Source organism: Camponotus vicinus, unplaced genomic scaffold (assembly GCF_025532165.1).
Source record: "Camponotus vicinus isolate PSW18456_S1 unplaced genomic scaffold, iyCamVici1.0 SCAF_4, whole genome shotgun sequence".
NCBI classification, from domain to species: Eukaryota; Metazoa; Arthropoda; class Insecta; order Hymenoptera; family Formicidae; genus Camponotus; species Camponotus vicinus.
In genome coordinates, this window is record NW_028141976.1 from 7,210,194 (window position 1) to 7,236,288 (window position 26,095).

At 33.6% G+C, this 26,095-nt stretch overlaps 1 protein-coding gene across 1 annotated transcript; it reads left to right on the forward strand.

The window, feature by feature from the left end:
- Positions 1-2,294: 2,294 nt before the first annotated feature.
- Positions 2,295-13,153, forward strand: LOC145969943 (cytochrome P450 4V2-like). The gene is made up of 11 exons (XM_083096280.1): positions 2,295-2,386; positions 2,751-2,992; positions 3,160-3,266; positions 3,548-3,632; positions 6,214-6,392; positions 9,502-9,559; positions 10,351-10,445; positions 11,510-11,578; positions 12,167-12,329; positions 12,597-12,773; positions 12,839-13,153. Exons 2-11 carry the CDS (start codon positions 2,818-2,820, stop codon positions 13,009-13,011), a joined length of 1,281 nt encoding a protein of 426 aa, XP_082952406.1. The 5' UTR covers positions 2,295-2,386; positions 2,751-2,817; the 3' UTR covers positions 13,012-13,153.
- The last annotated feature ends 12,942 nt before the right edge of the window (positions 13,154-26,095 follow it).

The window sequence follows — 26,095 nt, forward strand, 5'->3', positions numbered from 1 at the left end:
ATTAACCTTTAGGCTGCCGTCATTTTTTTATCAAAAATGATTTTCATCAAAAGTGTTGTTAATTTATTAATAATGGTAAGAAATTACCGTTATCATTCGAGAGATGTATCAATAAAACTTGGCTGCTAGACAGAACGATTCTGTCAGTCGTTTTGGAAAATTTAATTCAGAATCATCCCCGTCTATCCTTTGTTCTCTATCCAATCGAAAATCTTATTTCTGAATACGCAGACTGGTAGATAAATTTTCAACATCTTTATTAACTTGACCTTCCTACCACGAAAAATCAGATGTATTACGTAATTAAATAACTTGTTGTTAATTTATTAAATTAGTGTTTCTATCCATTAGTAGGAACATGATGTTAAAGTTCACATATGATAACGTATTATATATATATATATATATATATATATATATATATATATTTTGAGAATTCATTATAATATTAATTATTAATAATAGATCCACTTTTTTATTAATCAATAATCTATGCATTATACTGTACATATATCACGTAATACTATGCAAATACAAATTGACATTCTTTAATGCGACAGTAGAATAAGCATTATCATTTCCGCTATACGCATGCTTAGGAATGTTTATAGATCTATGTTTATTGACCTCTATTAATAAAGTCATTAACATATTAACAAGCTTATAATTGACATTGACTTAGCATTTCTGGAAAATAATTTCTATATCTCAAAAATGCCGGCAGCCTAAAAGTTAAGAAATTAATTATTGCAAAAATCAGAAAATAGTAGAGAATATTCCTTTTTAATTTGGGCCAATCTACCTTCACACTTCGGATGTGCAAAAAATTATCTCGAACAACTTACCCTGTAGTATGCGTATAATAATGTGTGCGCGCTCCGTTGGACGCAATTATAAAATTATATTAACCTTTAGGCTGCGGTCATTTTTTCATCAAAAATAACGTGTTTTCCGAAAAATTTACCCATATAAATGACATACACATTGCGAAGAATTTTGAGATTTGTTCAAAGCCACAAAAGTAGCTTTCCTGGCAGGCAACGGACGGTCAAATATAAAAAATGTTTATTTTCTCAAAAATACGTAAGGTTTTTGATGTCGCTGATTCTAATTCTGAACATAGATTTATGAAATTTCAAGCCTAAAAGCAGTAATGATAACATGAATAAATATAAACGTATAGACTTATGCAGAGAACTTTCTTTTAACATTATCGAGAACTAATTACGTGGATGTAGAAAGCTCCTTTTTTACTTTTGGGTCTTTTTCGTTGGTTTTCTAATTTTTTACTTCTATTGTATTAATTTAATATTTATGAAATACCACTAACTTATCAACTCAAGAGTCGCAAAAGTGGCTTTCCCGGAAATCTAATGTTACGCCTCTGTAGCTGCATAAGCGTATCATTTGTTTTTGTAGCACTGGTAATAAATTATCATCTATTACCCTTTGATGTCATCAAAAAGAATTTTTCTTTTTGATGTCATCAAAAAGAACTTTTCTTGTTCGTTTAGTTCCAGTTTTTATGAAACGTTTTGAATATTTTAAGTGTATCGCACATATATATTGCGTGTCTCTCTGTTCTGTAATCGCGAGTCGTAGCAAGTGTAACGGTAACAACAAATACTCATACTTTTCGATAGGGTATGTAGTATCTCTATTTAGTGTATCTCTATTTACTTTCTAATCTGAAAAAAGCATCTCCGTTATTTCATAAATTGTATTTATGTATTTTTCTTTGTTATAGTCTGGAAGACTATAACTCTATTTTAATATTAATATAGATTTTATTTAAACAAAAAAATTCAATGGAATGTTTGCGAATCGCGTAAAATCGTTATCTCAGCGAACTACGCGTGAGTTCGCCAGAAACACGAAAATGCAAAGGGTTTCGAAACGCTTTCACTTGCACCAAGATTTGACCGTCACGAAAAGTTCACCATGATCTTATATGATAACGTCACTAGGCGGTCCCCTCCCAAATTTTAGCCAAAACGAGGAGTTAAAAACCGCCCATCGCGAGCGCGCAGCGGACAGTCGTTAACAAATATTGAACAATTGTAAGTGCGGGCTAGTCGCCAATTAATTTCACGTGTCAATTACTAAAGAAATTGTTAACTTATTACTTAAAAGAATAAAGGAAGAGGTTATAGAAATAATCCGAGTCTTATATCAAATCAAGAAAATATATTTGTAGCATTGATAATAAATTATCATCTGTTACCCTCTAACTAAAAAGAATTTTCCTTGCTCGTCTAGTTCCAGTTTTAGTGAATGAATATTTTGAATATTTCAGTATATCGCACGTATATATTGCGTCCGACTTCTATAACCGTGAGTGGCGACAATTCAAGTGTAGCAGCAAGTAACCATACTCTTCGATAAAGTAAGTAGTATTTCTATTTGTTCCTTAAAGTTTTTTATATTAATTATTGTTGTTTTATTAGCGGAGTTTTTTTTTTTATTAAGTATTTTAGATTAATAAAATTTTTAAATAAAGCAAATTGAAGATTTTGTTACATATAAAATTATTATCTTTTAAAATTTTATAAAAACATTGATTATTTTAAATAACTACGAAACTTATTTAACTTTTATTTTTCCTTAAACATAGAAATTCTCGAAATAATAGCTTCCATGTTATTTGATACTTGACACTTCCAAAATAATTAATGAATTTACTTCTTAATCTGAAAGAAGCATCTCCATTATTTCATAAATTGTATTTATGTATTTATCTATATGTTTAGGTAGGGAAGACATAAAATTTAAAAAAATTTGGAAAATACATTAATACAAATTTGTATTATCAATTTAATGATAATGATATTTATTTCATTAATACTATTGGGTCTTACTGCTTTATATATATATTATTTTATTTTAAATGATCATCGCCGACATATAAATAAAAAGATAAATATATTAAACGGCCCAAAGAGTTTTCCATTTATTGGAAGTGGTTATTATTTCCTTCGTCAGAATTATGAAGGTAATAATAAAGAGATATTTAAAAAATTAATTATCACCAACATTGCATTAATTTAAAATAATAAAGATATTAATAAATTCATAATATAAATAATATTAATATTAATAATTAAAATAAATTTTAATAAGTTAATAATCTTATATGATAAATCATAAAACATTTTTTAGAACTTTTGGATATTATTATTAAACTGACACAAGATTATTCATCTCCATTCAAGTTTTGGCTAGGCAACAAATTAGTAATTGGTATATATGAACCAGATCAAATGCAGGTAAAAAGATAGCGTTTATATGTTTCATTATTATTTGTTTGTATATTCATGAATTATTTAAATCTATATATAGAGAATCTGTTGTCTATTTCAAATAAATAATACTTTTATATATCTTTATAATAACTCATCACTGATCTAATCAAAATAATTTTCTACAATTAACTTTATCTAAATATAATATATTGTTAAATATCTAAATGACAGATATACAGATATACAGATAAACAGATATACATTTGAAATATTTAAAAGTACTTCACATAATACAACTTTTATAGGTAATCTTGCATAACAGTGTGGATAAAAGTATGATATATAAACTTTTTGAACCCATAATAGGCAAAGGATTAGTCACAGCTCCTGGTAAGATATTTTTAGTAACATAAAATTTAAAATTATTCCTATAACTATAGTTTACACATAATAAAATTATGTAGTTCCATAACTACAATTTACATAATAACATTATATCATTTTAAAAAATCCTTTATAACATACTTATAATATAATTATTACTTGCATTCTCATATAATATATTCTTATATTTTTACTTTTGTTACTTTGACTGCAATGTGACAAATTTAAAATTATTATTAATTAAATTTGTTTTCAAAGTTTTTTAATATCAATGCTTTTTAATATTATTTTTATGTATTATATGTACATATATATATATATATATATATGCAGGGTGATCCAGAACAAACGTTTGTCTTTAAAAAAATAAATTGTCGAGTCTATTCTAAGACGATTTTCCCTTTACCAAAATTGTCTACGAGGCTTAGTTTTTAAATTATTAAATAAAATAGTTTGCGAATTACGGAACGAGTACAAGAGGTAGACAGGGACGGCGCAACTCACCGTCCGATACAGGCGATCATGTGGGGCGCTCGACGCGATCAGCTGATTGTTGCACACGATGAGTGTAACAATCAGTGTGTGTGTGTGTATGTGTGTGGTGTATTTATGCACGCGTATCCACACATGCACCGTACTCTCTCTCTTTCTCTCTCTCTCTCTCTCTCCCTCTTTCTCTCTCACTCTCTCACTCTCTCATTCACTCACTCACTCACTTATTCTTACCTTAATAATGAGATTCTTCATACTGCTGATAAATAGCAGTGCCCAGTGTGTTGTACGATAATAATCGTCGTCGACGAGACGTTGTTTCTTTAACACGCAGTCTGACACATCGTCAAATAAGCGAAGTTTTTTCTTTCATCACTTTTGACACTTTTACAAATTTACTCGCGCACTTAATCACTTACGATTGATAAAAGGAGGAATTTACCAACGGTTACGGTACGAATTTAATAAACGGTTAACGCATTTAATTATTAATTACACACTCGATTAAAGAAACGCGTTAACAGAACGCGATACTTGATGCAAAGCGCGCGACGCGACGACCGACGACAAGCAGGTCAGATTAGTACTAGCGCCTCTAGCGCTGCCAAACATAAACGTGTAGCATTACGCGCTAGTACTAACCTGACCTGCTTGTTGTCGGTCGTCGCGTCGCGCGCTTTGCATCGAGTATCGCGTTCTGTTAACGCGTTTCTTTAATCGAGTGTGTAATTAATAATTAAATGCGTTAACCGTTTATTAAATTCGTACCATAACCGTTGGTAAATTCCTCCTTTTATCAATCGTGAGTGATTAAGTGCGCGAGTAAATTTGTAAAAGTGTCGAAAGTGATGAAAGAAAAAACTTCGCTTATTTGACGATGTGTCAGACTGCATGTTAAAGAAACAACGTCTCGTCGACGACGATTATTATCGTGCAACACACTGGGCACTGCTATTTATCAACAGTATGAAGAATCTCATTATTAAGGTAAGAATAAGTGAGTGAGTGAGTGAGTGAGTGAGTGAGAGAGTGAGAGAGAGAGAGAGAGAGAGAGAGAAAGAGAGAGAGTACGGTGCATGTGTGGATACGCGTGCATAAATACACCACACACACACACACACTGATCGTTACACTCATCGTGTGCAGCAATCAGCTGATCGCGTCGAGCGCCCCACATGATCGCCTGTATCGGACGGTGAGTTGCGCCGTCCCTGTCTACCTCTTGTACTCGTTCCGTAATTCGCAAACTATTTTATTTAATAATTTAAAAACTAAACCTCGTAGACAATTTTGGTAAAGGGAAAATCGTCTTAGAATAGACTCGACAATTTATTTTTTTAAAGACAAACGTTTGTTCTGGATCACCCTGTATACAGGGTGTCACAGGTATCATCCGTCAAATAAAAACCATAAATAGAGCTCGCTAAACTAAACTAAAAAGTCCTATACCATTTTGCAAACAACCACGTAAAATTTCAAGATATTTATTAAGGAAGATCGGCTAATAAGCGTACAATTGGCGTGATTAGACAGTCGGCCATTCCAGCGAGGACAACGCGGAGTGATCAGATTGTATTTTTGCAATATTCCCACGCGGTTTTGTAAGAAATTTTAATCACTTTCTAGTCAAATAATTATTTTTCAAATAAAAACCATTTTTAACATTTAAAAATCAATATGGTCCTTATTTGAAAAATAATTATTTGACTAGAAAGTGATTAAAATTTCTGACAAAACCGCGTGGAAATGTCATAAAAATACGATCCAATCACTTCGCACCGTCCTCGCTAAAATGGCCGACTGCCTAATCACACCGATCGCGCGCTTATTAACCAATCTTTTTTAATTAGTATCTCGAAATTTTACGTGGTTGTTTGCAAAATGGTATAGAACTTTTTAGTTCAGTTTAGCGAGGTCTACTTATGGTTTTTTTTTGACGAATGATACCTGTGACACCCTGTATATATATAAATACACACACACACACGCACACACACACACACACATGTGTATATATATATATATATATATATATACATACATGCTTTCTTCATTTATCTTCTTTAATATATCTTTCCTATAATATTTTTTTCAGTACCTATATGGAGAAAACATCGAAAAGCTATTGCATTAAATTTTAATACTCCAATATTACGAAACTTTTCGGATACATTTGTCGATCAATCTCTAAGTTTAACAAAGGAACTTAAAAAGATCGGATTAAATGGAAAAGAAATAGATCTTTTCCATTATATCTTCAAATATACGCTTAACGTTAAGTGTGGTAAGGCCAAGTATTTTTATTTAATATAAAACATCTGTATACTATATTTGTTATCATAAAAGTAAAAAGAAATCAAAAATTTTGCAAGAAATCAAGAGAAAGACACGTAAATTATATATTAAGTATAATATAGTATAATTTGTATAATTTTATTATTTGCGTGCGTACGTGCGTGCGTGCGTGCGTGCGTGCGTGCGTGCGTGCGTGCGTGCGTGCGTGCGTGCGTGCGTGCGTGCGTGCGTGCGTGCGTGCGTGCGTGCGTGCGTGCGTGCGTGCGTGCGTGTGTGTGTGTGTGTGTGTGTATCGTGTGTACATAGAAAGAAGAACAAAAATTTAAACAATATAAATTATTCCACAGAAATAAAATGTTAATCATATCAATGTACAATGTGCATATATGTATATATATATATATATATATATATATATATATATTTCTAAGGTAATTATGCATAAAAAGGGCCCACCTTCGCACAAATGTTTTATTGACGTATGTTGTGAAGATGTTATCCCTGATTAACATTCTAAAGGTTTTAGCCGGCGGTCGTTCTTTATTCAAAAGTTATTAACAAATAAATGTGAGAAATATTGACATAAAGATTCTACTTTATTTGTTCACCGATTTGCTTTATTTTTAAATATGTTATAGGGGAGATTTTCCCGAGTAATTTCGTATATATATACGGTATATAAGGGTCGGATTCAAATAGTTTTGGAGATATAGGCTGAAAAAGGATAAAAATAATAAATACAAAAATAAGGTAAACCTTCCGAAAACCTTCGGAAAACCTACCTATATGAAATAATGGGTAAGAATACCCAATTTCTACGTATTTTTACCTCCTGAACACGAACATGAAACTTAAAAATAGTGGTCGAACTCGCAAGTCGAAGAAAAAAGGTAAATTAAAGGTAAATAAAAAAAGGTAAACAATTTAAATTTATATAGAATTTAATACAATTTAATACAATTAAAAAATATCACAAATGTATGTGTACACACACACACGCGCGCGCGCGCGGTGGGGGTGCAAGGGGGGCCTTCGGCCTCCCTCCCGCAACCGCCCCGCCGGTAGGGACGCATTGCGAAGAGTTCAATCACAATGGATATATGCTGTAAGTTGTAAAGCGAGGTCCACCTTGCCTACCGGCGGGGTGGTTGCGGGAGGGGGGGCCGAAGGCCCCCCTTGCACCCCCCGCGCGCGTGTGTGTGTGTGTGTGTACACATACATTTATGATATTTTTTAATTGTATTAAATTGTATTAAATTCTATATAAATTTAAATTGTATTAAATGTATTTAAAATTATTATTTTTTCATATAACAGCTAAAATAGTAGGTTTATGAAAAAAATGCATATAACCTTTTTTGTAGAGTTTCTCAGCGGCTATATTTTTTGCTTAAAATTTTTTTCTCAAATCAATATTTTCGGAGATAAAAAGGATTAAAATTGTGAAATTCTTTTGTTAATAACTTTTTAATAAACAACGACCGCCAGCTAAAACCTTCAGAATATTAATTAGAGATATGACCTTGACAACATATGTCAATGACATGATTTGTGCGAAGGTGGGCCCTTTTTATGCATAATTACCATTTCTAATTTAAATTATCGCCAGTATTAATTTAATCCAGAGTACTCTATAGGGGTTATATTGTTCATATCTCTTTTTATAGAAATTTTGTGCATATAATTGAAAAAGACAAACATATGCAATAGAACATATGTAATCGAAGCATATGTAATAGAAAAGAACAGAAAAATAATTATGATGGTGTTCAAAACATTTTTTAAATGAAAATATTCATATTAGCATTTTTGTAATATTTCTGTTTATGGGACACATAGAACACAACTACAGATATTTTTCTTAATGAGACTAAAGCTATTGATTAAGTCTATTAACATTGACTCAATAGTTATTGAAATATGATAATCGATGATACTTCTAAATGAGCAACTCGCATATAAGTTGCTGCGAGTGACTTTATTAATGTGTTTCATGATTTTTCAGTTCTTATGTTTGTTACTTTTGAAAACATTTTAATGACAGTATATGTAAAATATGCTGCAAAATATTGTTCAACATAGTAAATTAATATCGAGAATATTGAAACAATAAAAATAATGAAATGCATATAATTTTACTAAGTTGATTATTATTTTCAAAAATATTTGGATAACAAGACATTTATTTTTTATTTTATAATTTCATATCATATTTGTTTAGGGAATGCATTGTATAAAATGTACAAATCAAAATTATTACTCAATTACTATAATAGTTAATATCAATTAACTAAATAATAATATAATAGTTAGTATCAATTAACTAAATAATAATATAATAGTTAATACCAATTAATAATTAATATCAATTTATAATAGTTAATATCAATTACTATAATAGTTAATATCTTGAGTAATGAATTTCTTTTCATGTGTCATAATAAAGCCACAATGACGAACGTCAAACCAGAACTTCTCTCAAACCAGATCAATCAATGTCTCGAAATAAGTGCGAGGTAAAATAATATTTTATATTATTGTTTCTCTTTTTTATGTTATTGTTTTTTAAAATAATTTTTTTAACCTGGACTTTTTACAATATTACTTCTTACAATATTAAAGTATATGCACAAATCGTAAAAATAAGTCTATCTGAAAATAATTTGTAAAATTCTTTAAAAAATTGCACTTTCAAAAGAATTTTTTACAAATGTATTTGTAAAAATTATATTTTAAATTAAATCTTTATTATAAATAATTTTGTTGACATATAACCAGGAAAACAATATTTTTCTTTTGCTCTATTTGTGGAATTAAATTAATTAAATATATTCTTATATTTTATAATATAGAATATTATTTTAATAGAAAGATGTTGTATGTGTTTTAGCACGAAGAAAATTTTAACATTAAGGTTACGGATGTTTTTGTGTCCTGATTTCATATTTAATCTGACAGCTGCAGGACGAAAACAAAAAGAAAATATAAACATTATACACTTTTATAAATAAGGTAAATATTGTGAATATTAATAACGAATTAATTTTAACATATATTTTATACTTACTCATAATTTATTATTTCACAGTTAATACAACAGCACCTAATAAATGCACAGAATAGCAACATTAATAATGATAAGACTCGTAAGTTTTGTCTATGGACGTACTATATGGACGTAGTATATAGACTCCGCATGCCCTTTTTTGTCTATCTAATTGAGTGAAGCCAACATCTAGAAAGAGAGCGAGAATAGAGAGCTTTTTCGTCTCTCTCTTTCTTTTTGTTTTTTTTTTGCATTTCGTCTGCGCAGAAAGAGACAAAGTCTGAACAGAAAGGTTAGATCATCTGTTTCTTTCTATATGTTGGCTTCACTTTTTTGGCCATATGCGGAGTCCTTGTATACTACGTCTATGGTTTTGTCTATATTTTATTTGTATGTTTTCATTGTTGTTACGATGCAAGATTGTAAATGATTTTTTTCAGCAAAATAATATTTTTCAAAAGCTTAAAACTTTATTAAAGTGCTTGCTTTCATTGTTAAAACACTATTATAATGTCTAATTTTAATCAATGCTAAAGATATTTTTCTTTTTCTACGTTTATTTTTAATATTAATTTTCAAAATATCTAATTTTTCTTTTGTATATACATGGCGTCCCAGAACACTACATACAAGCGCTTGTGAGGAGGTACAGACCAGTAAATTGAACAGAAAAGTCTTGTACCATTTTACAATTTTCGCAATAATAACAGAAATATTAAATATTAAAATCGGACGTACGAAAGAAGCGCTCAGCCGCTCGAGCGCTTGTTTGTAGTGTATATATATATATATATAATATACTATTATTATATATTCTTATGCTATGAGAAAATAATTAACATATATACACACATGCACAAAATTTTATACTTTTTCTTTCATTTTATTTAGATAAAACACTTCTCGATACATTAACAGAAATGTTTGATAACGAGAAATGCCCGCAAGAAGTAATACGGGAGAATTTAATTACTATAATACTAGCGGTATGTAAAATATCTCTATATAATTTTTACATAATTATGTTTGTATATAAACAAATATTTATTATATTATATATAAAAAGTTAAAAGGAATTAGTCTAATAAGAGCTAAGCACAATAAATAAATGCATTTATATTGTGTAAATATTCTTTTTGATAATAACGTTTCGATGCATTTGTATCGTATCTCTCTTCAGCATATAAAAATAAATAATATACTGCTACAATGTAGCTAATATTATCTAATAAGCATAATAAAGAGATAAAAATCGATTACAAATAGTAATAATTAATAACACGGATTACTTTACTTTTTTTAACATACCATTTCGTTACATTTTTTTCGGAACAATTTAGACGTGGTCCGTGATTGGAAAATATTTTTATTTTACACTGATATGAACAAGTTACATGCCATCATTAAACTACATAAGGACTCTTTTTCTCAGCAAAAAATAAATCAAATAAAAATATGGTATATAAAATTTCATGTAAAGATTGTGATGCATCATATGTTGGTCAGATAAATAGATAAAATATTAAAATTACGCATTTATGAAGATTGTATTCATATTAATAACGACACTTTACAATATTCTGTGATAGTCAAAGAGCATTGAATTACTTCTTTTTTTTAATTACAGTTGAATAGGATAACGTTGAAGTTTTGGATATAAAAATTATTTTAAGTAAAAATTATTATAAGATCTGTTGTTTATTAAGCATCAGAAAAATAGAATCAATCGACATATAATACCGAATGTCTTTACCATGTATGCTGGATTATTGGAAAATTAATGTTAAACGAAAATGTAAGTGTCCCTATGTGTTTATTTTTCTCCCATCGGAAGAATTGAATTATTATTAAAGTGAAATTTTGCATAATTTAAGTGCATTTATTTACTACGCTTTCTTCTCATTAGTTTTATTCTCCTTTCCGATTTTTTTATATTCAATATATATAGGTATATATATATATATATATATATATATATATATATATGTTTTTAGTTGTTTATTATCAACGAATCATTTAAATTAACATATAAAAAATTGTTATTTATTAGGGGTCGGATACAACGGCAATAACATTAAATTTTGCTATCTTTATGCTGGCCTTGCATCCACATATACAAGTAAGTATTTATTAAATTTATTCGAAATAATACAATTAATTATACAATTAATACAATTAATTCGGTATAATAAACGAAGTAAATGCAAATAATACAATTTTCAACGACGAATATAAAAAAAGTTTTCTAGTAATAATCAAAGAAAGTTCTTTCTCAATAAATTCTATTATTTACACAAATAATAATTCGCTCAGAATCTCTTTTGGCATATTATATAAATTATAAAATAATTTCTAATGATGTTAATAAGATTAAATTACTATATTAAATTACCATACTTTGTTCAAATTGTAACTTAAATTTGGTTAGTATAAACATTTTTTTCAAAGTATGTTTATAACAGTTCAGCAAACAAGAAATATGTATAATATATGTTATAAACTCATTACAAAATTTGCTTAAATAAAAATTTTGTGTGTAATGTTTCTATTAAATTAAGAATTTTAATGCAGCATAAAATGCTATCATCTGCATTTCAATACCAAACTGATAAAAATTCGTAAATATAATCAATAAGATTACATCTCTCTTATATATTGTACATGTTTATATTTATATAATTAAATATCTTATTTAATTTTATAATAGAATAAAGTATATGAAGAAATTAAAGAAATTTGTGGAACTGATCCTGTTAAATATGAAGATTCACATTACATGGAATACTTAGATTGTGTAATAAAAGAAACAATGAGACTATTTCCAGCTGGTCCATTAATTGGGCGGTCTTTAACTAAGGACGTAAAAATTGGTATGTTTTCAAATATTAAAATTCTATTACTTTATATGTGTGTTAGAATACATATAATCATTATATAGCTTAAGCACGAAAAACCATAATTTTTAAAGAATAATTACAAATATATTTTATTATTTAAAAATTATATTATATTATGTGCTCATTTTGTTTTTATATATAAACTACTTTTATATGTTGCCTTATATATACCATACATATATAAATATTATTTTTTATATCTTTTTTTAACGTTTAAGTATAAAGAGATATATGTTTTAGGAGACACTATTTTGCCAAAAGGCACGGAAGTTATATTGGGGATAATAGCTCTCCATCGAAATGAAAAGTTCTGGCGAAATGCACTAACATTTGATCCAGATAGATTTATGCCAGACAAAATAGAAATATCACAGAAACATTACATGCCATTTAGTTATGGCGTAAGAAATTGTATAGGTGAGCAATAAATCACAAGATATTAGGATCAAATTTATTTATAATTAACTAACAAGTTTTTGCAGGTGGAGGTTTTGCTTTGTTATCGATGAAAATTCTACTAGCAACATTAATACGCAATTTCATATTTGAAGCGGATTCTAATATTAAAATCAATGAAATAAAATTGAACATGCATGTTGTTTTATCTAGCGTGAAACCTTTAAGCGTTAAATTAAAAACACGAGGTCCACACTAGTAAAATAGTATAAAAAGAAATATATTATGTAATAATTATGTAACAATATACATTTAATTAATGTATACATACATACACACACATATATATTATAATATAGTACATACAATAAAAAAGATATTCATTATATTAGATTGTAGTATTTGAATTTTTGCGCATTATAAAAAGTTTTGTAATAGTATTCAATAGATTATAATTAAAATTTTGATTTTAGTAATTAATATTTTTTTGTCATATTTAAAAAAGATGTACATATATATATATACATATATATATATATATATATATATATATATATAAGAAAAAATGCAATTGTTAATCGCAAATTACATTTTTTTTTCGAAACAATTATGTGTTTTCTTTACACCAATTGATTCCTCTCATTATTTTGTACATAAAAGTATTAAGGTAAGATAATCGAAAAATGAATATTTTACTAGATATTTTATGGTTTATGTAAAATTAAGAAATTATTTCAAGCCTTATAACTCGAAAAGTACTTGATGAAAAAATACTTTATTATAGTGTTTTGGAAAGCTCTCGACATAAGCTATAAGAATATGCAATAAAAAATAGGTGGTTCCATTTAAGAAATTAAAGGTGTCCTTGACCTCACCTTAACGATGCCATCCAAGGTCAAACCAATGACACCATCTTATGTTCCTCTCAAAACCATACAATTTTTGTCGAAAACGTTTTTCTCTAAAATGCTTAGTTTTTGAAAGAAAAGGGGTGTACGGGTGGTCTAGGACACCCTGTATATATATATATATATATATATATATATATATATATATATATATATATATATATATATACAGGGTGAGTTTTATTTCCTGTGTCAAACTTTTTATCATACGAGAGATTATCGACTGCAATTATAATAAAATGATCGGTACACAGATGTCAGCTATTTGAATCGACCGTATCGATCCATATATAATATGTACAAGTTAAAAGGTGAATCAAATTATGTGGTATGGATTTATTATTATTAGAGCTACGTATTATTATTATTATTATTATTATTATTATTAAATATATATATATATATATATATATATATATATATACATATTAATATATTTTTTATTATTATTATTAAAGCTACGTATACATATTCGATATATTAAAGCAGTAGAAATACATATTTAAAAATTCAGTTTTCAAATTTAACACTTTAACTTTTTATGTAAAACTTTATTTCAAAATCCGCATTTATTTTTATGATTCATAAATTGTTATTATTGATTTATACGTTAAAAGTATGCAGCAAAAAAATGTTCTTCCTTCTTAAAGTAAAATTACACAATTGTTCCATAAGAAATACATTCTTAGCGCCAAGTTTTTTTAATTAAAATTTTTTTTACTTTTTTGTTTTATATTAATTTTCAGTTTTCAATTTTTAAATAAATTTTTAATTTCTTAATATTATTATTTTTGAAAATTAAAACAACTATTTTGTATAACAATGTTTTCAATTAAAATATTTCTATTTAACTTGTACAAGTTTTCTTCCTTGTACTTCTATTTATCTTGTACAAATTTTTATTCTTAGTTGTCGCAATTTTTTTATATCACTACTTTTGTAGACAATATGACAGTTGGATACAATTAGTGCATGAACTTGGCGCCCTTTTTTTACCTTTTTTTAAAATGGTAAGTTTTTGGGGATTATATCACTTCTTTTTTTAGTCTAATTTGTGTGCTAAGAGATATTATATTAAAAAAAAATATATACATATATATATATATATATATATATATATATACATATACATATACATATACATATATATATATATATATATATATATATATATATATATATATATATATATACATGTATATATATGTATATTTTTTTAAATATATAAGCAAATTATATAAAAATATATATAGAATAAGTATATATAATATATATTATATATATATATATATATATATATATATATATATAATTATATTATATATATTTATATTTGGCTTGTAAAATAGATATATTTATTTACCTTGCGCTCCAATTATCATACCTTACTGGCTCTTGCGAATTTTTAATTAATAATTTTATTATTTATTATTTAACTTGCCCTTTATTATTTATCACTACTCAAAATGCGGTTAATAGTACATGTCACTAATGACACATACCTATGACACATGTCATTAATATCGCAAATATCGCAAAGCGTCATTAGCGCAATCTTCCGTCGAGAGTAGGAAATGTACGTTTTCTCTTTCTATGTGTTGTGTACATGTGCGTTGATGACGATGATGATGATGATAAAGACATTTCTTAATTGAAAATTTTCATATTTCGATTTTGCGTTATGATATTTCCGTTTATAGATCATGCAGCACAAAAATAAAGATACTTTCTTTATACAATTCAAACCCGCTCTATCGATTAATGCTAGTAAGAATTCGATCCGTTCAGCCGTTATTGAAATCTGAGTTACTCTCAACTGTCCGACTCGCGTATAGATACACGGAGTGCCGCGCTAATGCTTCGCATGAACTTGGCGCGAGACACTACCGTGTCTCTTGATAAATACAATATGTGGTAAGGCCAAGTATTTTTATTTATTATAAAACATGTGTGTATACTATATTTGTTATCATAAAAAGAAATCAAAAACTTTGTAAGAGATAAAGAAAGAGACACACAAATTACATATTAAATATAATATAGTATAATTTGTATTATTTTATTATTTGTGAATTAAATAATATATTAAATCCTGTTGATTTAATGATAAAATTTCATAGAGTATAAAATATAAAAAAAAATTGTGTAATAAAATTCGACAACAGCAGAATTAGATTTATTTTAGTGCGTGCGACATATGTAATCGAAACATATGTAATAGAAAAGAACGGAAAAGTAATTATCATCTGTCTAAAACATTTCTTAAATGAAAATATTCACAAATATTTGGAATTTTGCATCTATTTCCCTATCTTTAATTGTAATATTTCTGTTTATAGACACGTAGAACACAACTACAGATACTTTCCTTAATGAAACACAAGCTATTGATTAAGTCTATTAAGATTGATATTGAATAGTTATTGAAATAGTTATTGAAATCTGATAATCGATGATACTTCTAAATGAGCAACTCGCATATACGTAGATACATAGATGCGAGACTAATCTTGTCGTTGCTGCGAGTGACTTTATTATCGTGTCTTTTGATTTTTCAGTTCTTATGTTTGTTACTTTTGAAAACATTTTAATGACAATATGTGTAATATACGCTGCAAAATATTGTTCGACGTTAGTAGTAAGTCTAGGCCGGTTCTAACCCAGGGGCTCCGAGGGGGGGTGAGGGGCGAGGGGGAACCGGCGGGGGGGGGGACGTCACGCGGGGGGGGGGGATGACGTCACGCGCGGGGGGGTGACGTCACGCGGGATGACGTCACGCGGGGGGGGGGGGTGACGTCACGCGGGGATGATGACGTCACGCGGGGGGGGGGGTGACGTCACGCGGGGGATGATGACGTCACGTGCGGGGGATGATGACAACGTCACATGCGGGGGATGATGACGTCACGTGCGGGGGATGATGACGTCACGTGCGGGGGATGATGACAACGTCACATGCGGGGGATGATGACGTCACGTGCGGGGGATGATGACGTCACGCGCGGGTAGGGGGGATCCGCGGCGCGACCGGTGGACGAGGGGGTCCGCGTGGGGAAGGGGGGATCCGCGGCGCGAGCGATGGACGAGGGGGTCCGCGCGGGTAGGGGGGATCCGCGGCGCGACCGATGGACGAGGGGGTCCGCGCGGGTAGGGGGATCCGCGGCGCGAGCGATGGACGAGGGGGTCCGCGCGGGTAGGGGGGGATCCGCGGCGCGACCGATGGACGAGGGGGTCCGCGAGGAGAAGGGGGATCCGCGGCGGGCCCGCGATGTGTCCACGTGTGAGAAGGACGGTGCACTGGTTTGAAAAGGATAGCGTAAAGTGTGTGAAGAGGACAGTGCGACAAGGATGGCATCAACGTGTGACAAGGACGACATCAACATACGACAAGGATGACGTCAACGTGGAACAAGGACGACGCATTGTAAGATGCTGCATAGGTGGGAGAAGGACGACGCAAAGGTAAGTGAGTGATAGCGACGAGCTTGTGAATGAGAGAGAACGATAATAGCGCGAAGAGAACGCATACGAAAGAGAACTATAATATCGCGAGAACAACGTATGCGAGAGAGAACGATAATAGCTAAGATAACGCGTGCGAGCGAGAACGAAGATATCGCGAGACTTACAACTAACGCGAGACTTATTGTTAGAACGATAGCGCGTACGAAAGAGAGAGAGAGAACGATAAATTCTTACAACTAGCGCAAGAGAGACGCAAAGGATGGGAACGCAAGGAGAGGCGCGTAAATAAATACATTTCTTTTTTTTTTAAATTAAAATATAAAATTTATTTAAATGTGTGCGTGTATTATACAATTTTGTGTGTGTGTGTGTGTGTGTGTGTGTGTGTGTCTAATAAAATAATAATATAATATAAAATATAAAATATAAAATTTAAATATATAATAAAAATATATAATATAAAATAAAAAAAAAAATATATATATATATATATATATATATATATATATATATAAGGGGGAGGGGGCGATGCGCCGGGCTAAGGGGAGGCCGCTTCTGGAACAGAAATAGATGCAGCGTTAATAGAAATATATTACGATAAGATTTATAAAAAACACTTACATCTGTCAATCCATTCCTCTTGTTTTTCCTCATTCTCCTCATGTTCCTCTTCTTCCTGTTCCTCTTCTTCCTGCTCCTCATTCTCCCCTTCTCTTTCCCCATCCTCCTCTTCCTCCTCTTCTCTTTCCCCATCCTCCTCTTCCTCCTCTTCTCTTTCCTCTTCCTCATCCTCTTCTCTTTCCTCTTCCTCCTCCTGCTCCTCTTCTTCTATGACCCATTCCTCTATTTCTTCATGGGGCTCTTCCCCGAAGAGCCGCCGCAGGTCGAAAATATCTTCGACCTGGCGACTCTCCGGGGTGTCGCCCCACATATATAAAAAGTGGCTTCTCCTAGCCCGACGCACCGTCCTCACCCATTGCCTCCTTTCAATATTGATGAAGCCCGGTATCCGGACTTCATCCTGAAACTATATCAAAAATATTTATTTAAAAATACACAATTTTTACAATTTTTATAAAATAATCATAATACATTCAATACTTACATTCCATAGGAACATCAGCTTTAAGAACACAACACATAATATATCGAATAATGTTTTTTTCCATACAGGGTATATATTTACGCGATCCATTATTTTTTTTTTTTTTTTTTAACTTTTACACGTACACGATTCAGAACTTCTAAACTCTTTCTGACGAGGCAACGAGGTCCCGGCACGAGGTTTTATAGTAGAGATGCGACATTATCACCATATCAAAAACGCGTCGTAAGACAAAAGTACGGTCCCATGCAACTCAGCGTGGTATATAATATAATATAATATTAATATTATCATATCGCGACTTTGTGAGGAGACAAACGTCTCGGTATGAAACTTTAGAATAAGGACGTATCATTATCGCTTTACCAAAAACGCCTCGTAAGACAAAAGTATGCATGATATAATATAACATTATAATATAATGTGTCAACCCTGCTCGAACGGTCATCGAACGGAAATAAGCGACTATCGAACGCAAACGAACGGTCATCGAACGGAAATGAACGACCGTTGAACGGCTATCGAACGGTCATCGAACGAAAACGAACGACTGTCGAACGCAAACGAACGCTCGTCGAACAGCAATTGAACGGCTATCGAACGGTCATCGAACGGAAACGAACGACTGTCGAACGCAAACGAACGCTCGTCGAACGGAAATGAACGACCGTCGAACGGTAATCGAACGGAAACGAACGCTCGTTGAACGGTAATTGAACGGTCATCGAACGGAAACGAACGACTGTCGAACGCAAACGAACGGTCATCGAACGGAAATGAACGACCGTTGAACGGCTATCGAACGGTCATCGAACGAAAACGAACGACTGTCGAACGCAAACGAACGCTCGTCGAACAGCAATTGAACGGCTATCGAACGGTCATCGAACGGAAACGAACGACTGTCGAACGCAAACGAACGCTCGTCGAACGGTAATTGAACAGTAATCGAACGGAAACGAACGCTCGTTGAACGGTAATTGAACGGTCATCGAACGCTCGTCGAACGGAAATGAACGACCGTCGAACGGTAATCGAACGGAAACGAACGCTCGTTGAACGGTTGTCGAACGGTAATTGAACGGTCATCGAACGGAAATGAACGCCCGTCGAACGGTAATTGAACGGTAATCGAACGGAAACGAACGCTCGTCGAACGGAAATGAACGCCCGTCGAACGGAAACGAACGGTAATCGAACGGAAACGAACGCCCGTCGAACGGAATCAAACGGAAATGAACGGTTGTCGAACGGAAATGAACAACTGTTGAAAGGAAATCAACGACTATCGAACGCAAAACTATATTCAATTATCAAATATTTAAATATTTTATCATATACCACAATATAGTATCGAAATACAATATCTGTGGCAGCTGTGTCGCGTACGGAAACACGATACTGCACACGTACATAGATAGAGATGAGGAAAGAAAGGAGAGAATAAGAAAGACGATAAAAATATATTGCATCATCAATTTATTATAAATATGGATTCGACGAATCATTATCATGATGTTTCAACCACCAATTATAAATCTTAAATACATTTTCTAAGGCACAATTTTTTACATGATTTTCACAACGTACAGTATTCTTAACATCTAACTTATTTAAAGAAGCTACATCCTCATAATCTGCATCCAAAGTTTCGATAATCACATCGTTTCTCGCATCATTGTCCAGTATATCGGCTAGCCATTGCCGTTTTTCATGCCCTTTAACGTACACGAGAGATGACGCATCATCATCCTCCCCCGTTGCACCCATCACCGCCGTCGTAATTAAACGTTTCGATTTCCAATATGAAACGTGTCCATCATTCCATGATAATCCATGGTGATTTTTCATCAACCATAAAACCTGACATCTCTCAGATTTTGTGAGCATGTGCCATGGTTCGGGACATGTAAAAATGTAATGAGAAAGTATGGATCCCTTTCTCAGAACAGCAGCTTCCTTCACGACAAAATTTTTGTCAACGATAAATCCTTGTAGATCCACAAACGTTGGCACAGCCATGATGACAAGATCCGATCGCAGACTGATGTCGATCGTCAAACATCTCAATCTTTTATATTTTTTCATATGCAATGGAGGGGATATTTGCTGACTTATGTAATTTTGCGGACTACATTGGTCAATGGATTATATTCGACAACCCGATCGTGCAAGATGAGACAATAGGCGGTAGTATTCGCTGATATATTTTCCCTGCATTCAAACTCTATTCTCACGTCCACGGTAGCAGTTTTGACAGACTCGTTTTGTCGCGAGCAATCAATGACCGCGAGAGGACCGCAATGTAGAAACTTTGAAATGGTTAATAGCGTGGTGCTGTTATCGCATCCATAATAAGATTTGCGAAAACGAGAGTACATGTTGAATAGAACGGCGAATCTATTTTTTTCAAAATCTAAATTTAAATCATCGTAGGGATAAAATTCCGAGTTTAAATAGAGTTTAACGTTGGCCAATTTGCAGTCATCGAACAATGTAACATCTTGTGACACTGAATTCTTTTTACCAGTTTGCAGTGCAAAGATCACGTATCGTGGTTTCTCTAGCTGGGAGGCAGCTTTCACGGTCCATGAATGCTTAGTCGTGCTATGCAGCAGAGGAAATTCGTATAGATCCCAAGATCTGAAACTCATGTTCAAGTATCGTCCGCTTTCCAACATTCGCAACATCGACAATTTATTAATCTCATTCAATATAACATGAGGCATACGCCACTGTATCTTGAGTAATTCAATCTCTGCTTCCGACGATGGGTGTCCGAATAGACAATTATTATCGTTGCGCGAACGTATCAAAATCAATTCATGACGAGCGTTAATCACAACGCGTTTATAATCTTCACAAAATCCCAGCAGCATGTTGAGCGGTACGCAATAGTTGAAATAATTTTTGTCACCATTGTACGTCAAATCCCACGCAGCGTTCTTCAAGTTTATACTTTTCTGATGCGTTAGAGAGACATAATTTTTGAGCGTCGAAGTTATTCCAACATTTCTGTTGTGATCAATCTCTACTCCGTCGAGTTCGTATCGAAGCTCATCAAACATGAATGCGACACAATTGTTTCCCAATACAACCTTCATTTCATCATTCGCTTTACGCACATTAAACCTTCCCTCGATGTAAAGAAAGCTTTCACACGGTAACGTGTACAAATCCTGATGTTGTATAGGTATTCGTATCTCGTCGCTGTATCCAAGCGTCGTATTGGCGTACGGATTGTATGTATGAGTCTCAATCTTGACGATGCGATCGTCAAAGACTGGCTCACCTCCGATATTCAAAATATCAATCATTCTTTTCGTACGATGAATCCCAATGATTTTAAAAATTCACGATTCAACGCGCTCAACTTCTTCTTAATGGCTATCTTATTATTGTCACCCGATACCGCAATAGTATTGTCCCTCGTAAAAGTATTGTCTCTCGCGTGCTCCGTTTCGTTCAGCACGAGCATACTATGTTTGTCGCCGCCGTATATGCAATCTTACGGTAATTTCCTCTCCTCGAAAATCGAGCAATCGACCTCTTTGATCCACAATACGTATCGTTAAATCCGTAATGCTCCGTACGATGATCGGCAGGTAAATGATCTGTGCTGGCGTTTCCGATATCTTATATCCTGGTGGTACGCTCGGTGAAAATTCATGTATTGTGTGTACGCGCATGCCATTGCTGTACGCACCAGTAGTCACGTTACATTCTATACGAATAATATTTACGTTTATAATATTAACCGGTTCGTCCGATTCGTACCACTCGCGAGGTTGCAATATACGATTCGATGAGAATCCAAGCAAGGATCCTACATTGTCGGGTTTGGTAAAGTTTATTCTGTAGGCACATTTGATTTCGCTCTTTAGCGTGCTATGATTGGCGCGAAGCGCTATTGGATATTCCTCATCATAATCGTTTTCAACATCTCTGGAAAGGTGTTCATCTTGCAAAATTGCACGTTTGAGATAGTCATTTATAGCGTGCAATTCGTACGATCCTTCGGGAATCGTAATTTCTTTGTCGTCGTTGCCAAAGTAAAATTTATTATTCGAAAAATTTACGTTTGGTATCATATGATAAGTTTCAAAATCCGTTAATCCAAGCTCGTAATCGGCATCAGTCAAATCTATAGCGGGAAAATAGCTTACAGCGAGAACGCTGCTTCTGCCAGTCAACGTAAGTGTCAGTGACATGTCGAACGAATACTGAGTCGTGACGATGGATTGTCAGGCTTTAAATTGATCGTCGACTGTTTGAAGAAATTTTAAACACAACTGTCCACAGATGCTCTGATTGTAACTTTGATAAGATGCATAATTGTATTCAATTTTCACTCGTCCGAAATATCGCACAAGTTCCTTAGGTGGTCGAAGGTTTCCAAAACTGTCGAAATATACGACACGATCTCCCCTCTTTGCGTATGCTACCCAATGAGTACCGGGACCATCAACGTCATCCAAATTGACGATACCGCTCTCGTTTCGTCGTACACCGCTTATTGGTAAATTATTGCGCATGAAAACACCTCTAAAGAACGGTATGTGCATACGTTTCACCAATTGTTCCAATTGCACGTTAGTTGTCGCACCCGTAGGCATTTTTAATGTTTTTTCGACGTTTTTTTTTTTCTCTTAGACTTTGTTGAGAATCCCTGTCCACGCTTGTACGGAGCGAGATAAAGTCCGCGACCTTCCATAGCGCGATTGTGACGCTGCAACTCTTCCAGCTGACGTTGCGCCGCCTTGCTATCGTTTACCGCCTTTGCGATTCCCGCCGCACCGCCGGCCAAAGAACCGACAACTCCCAACAACGGTAAAAGTGGTAAAATACCACCACGTTTCGCTACTGGAAGTATTCGTTTTTTCCTCCTCTTTGTCGTCGATGGCTTTTTCATCCCCATGCCGAGTTTTGTCTTTGCCTTCATTGCCGCCCAAACAGTCGTAGCGGCTGCTCTTTCGCCAAGAGTCGAATCCCTCGCGGTAATGCGTTCTCGCGCTCTTGCAGCTAGTATGCGATCCGCGACGTGTCGTTGACCGAGGTCGTTGCTTCGCGAGTAAGCAATGTCGTGCTCGCGACAAGCGGCGTCCAATGGATTGACGCCTCGATCGCCTCTAGCCAATCGTTTCTCTAATCGTGTTCCCGGGCCGCAAAACTGATAACCGGGAATATGTAATTCGATGGGAAGCGCGTTTATCGCACGATTTAAGAGACCGCTACCTCTTACGATTCTCGCTGACATTCGTAGCAATCTTTTATTAACGGTGGCGGACCGTCGATGTGCGTTCGCTGCCACGGCTGATTGTAATGTCGCATGCACGAACGATATTGTCGAACCTCCGAATCAGCTTTTATATATTCTGGAAGCTTGTCCCACAATCGTTCCACGTAATCACCAAAATTTTGTAGTAAAACAATCTTTGGGATATACTGCAGTTGTTCAGCGGTAAGCCGGAAAATGTCTCTTTCATCCGACAGAAGGAGAAACATTTTGATACTGAACGGTTTCGAGTTGAGACACCTCTATAAATAGGTCTCCCCCTCGTGATCATTTGCAAAATTGATTCGAAAGAGAAAACATGCGGTTCGTGCGACAAGCGCGGATAATCAAAGTATCAAATTTCGATGATAGACTAATATCGGAGAAAAAAGTACGCAAGCATGGAAACATGCTACCGACTACTATACGCGGTATCGTTTGCGGCCCTTCAAACTGCGGTAAGACAAACGTGTTGATTAGTTTGATAGAAAGTCCATATGGTGTACGTTTCGAGAACATGTACGTATACTCGAAATCGCTTCAACAACCGAAATATAGATATTTGGAAAATTTACTAGCACCTATAGACGAAATTGGTTATTTTACATTCTCTAATAACAGCGATGTCATTCCACCGAGCGAGGCGCTTCCGAATTCCATCTTTATCTTTGATGACGTGGCATGTGACAAGCAAGATACGATAAGAGAATACTTTGCAATGGGTCGACACTCGAGCGTCGACTGTTTCTATCTTTGTCAAACGTACGCCAAGATACCTAAGCATCTTATACGCGATAATGCGAATCTTTTGATTTTATTTAAACAAGATGGTACAAATTTGAAACATGTGTACAACGATCATGTAAATACCGACATGTCTTACGATGATTTCCGCGCATTGTGTCAGAAATGTTGGCAACGCAAATATGGCTTCGTAGTCATTGATAAAGACAGCATGTTGATCAATGGACGATATAGAAGAGGATTTAACGATTTCGCGATACCGTAAAGCGATCAGTCGTCATCGACACATCGATCGAGCATCATGAACGGCGATCATGAAAAGATTGCGATAGAGATTGCAAAAATGAGCGAATCAATTCGCAAAAAATATCGCGCTTTGAAAACTGGTAAAATGGAGGAAGACGTTGCATTGGAAAGACAATTTAAGCCAATTACCGAACCTTTAAAACAGCTTATCGAAAATACTGTGGAATCTGATGCGCCGAAAATTGAACCATTGAGTTTAACGTTTGGAGAGAAGCACGAGGAAAAAATAAAAGAGTCGAAGCAAGGAATAAAGCGAGCACGGATAAATATGCCGATAAACGATTCGCCGATATATTCGACACCGAATCGATCAAAACGAAGGAAACAATTTTCTAATATGGCTACTGTTTCTACTCCGATAAAAGTACAACCGCGTCAAACAATGCCATCCCCGTCCGTCGAAGAAATTTATGAGACCACGCCCGATTCGTTTGTAACATCGGTCCGACATGAATTAGAAACGTCCGAAGGTCAGAAAACGTTCCGAGATCATTTTGGTCCACTAGCGCAAAAATATATAGGAGCTATCATGAGTGTTGATAAAAATAAGAGTATGGATTACGTCTACGGTGTTAAATTTACCAGCGAAGGAATGATGCTCGGTGATAAACGTTTCGATGTGGACATGGAAGATAATATAATTATCGATGGAATAAAATATACGGGATCCGAAGGTATCTACGATTTGATTTTTAGAAAATTTCCCAATCATAAAAAATACACTCAAGACGATTTGTATAAATATCAAAGTATATTAAAAGCAACAAATGCGCATAAACGTGACAACAAAGTTAATAATCCTATTAAAAGTAACAAAGGATACAAGTACAAATATATAATTGCACCATTATTCCCCGATAGAAAGGTGGGAAGAGGTATAGACGCGCCGCACACCATGACGCTAAGCGACAACATGATCGATTACGTGCATTGGAACGATCCCAACGAATTGGTAAATCGTTTGCGATTGCTGGACGCCTCGCGTCGAGCCGGCAACAATGCTCACGACAATGAAATCTTGTCAATTATCGAAGAACTTCGCGAGGCTGGCATTATTATAAATTAAACTATGCGTCAACGATACATGTCATTCGGTCAAAGTTCTCGGTACTGAAATGTCGATTAATAAATTTGGATTATCGCTCGGAACGTCGAATAATTTGTACTATCAATGGAATGGATTATTGAGAAATTACGTTCGCGATAACGCTCTCTGCCAGACTACTACCGGCTTTGACGCAAGGTCGCGCAAGATTCAACGTGTAGCGCAACCGGAAACTGATACTGACGCCGTCAACAAACGATACGTGGATAAACTTTTGAGAGATCGACAGGGAGAAATTGAACAAAAAATTATCACGCTTGAAACACACGTGCAGGCGCTACGAATAATGATGGACGAGATAAAGAATGTGCTGAGATATGCAACATCTGACTCGACATAGTAAACGAGAGATACTAATATCGCAATATTAATTATGCCTCGATCAAACGTGCGAAAGAAGATAAACACCTCCGAAAAGCGACAACTTGTCGAGGA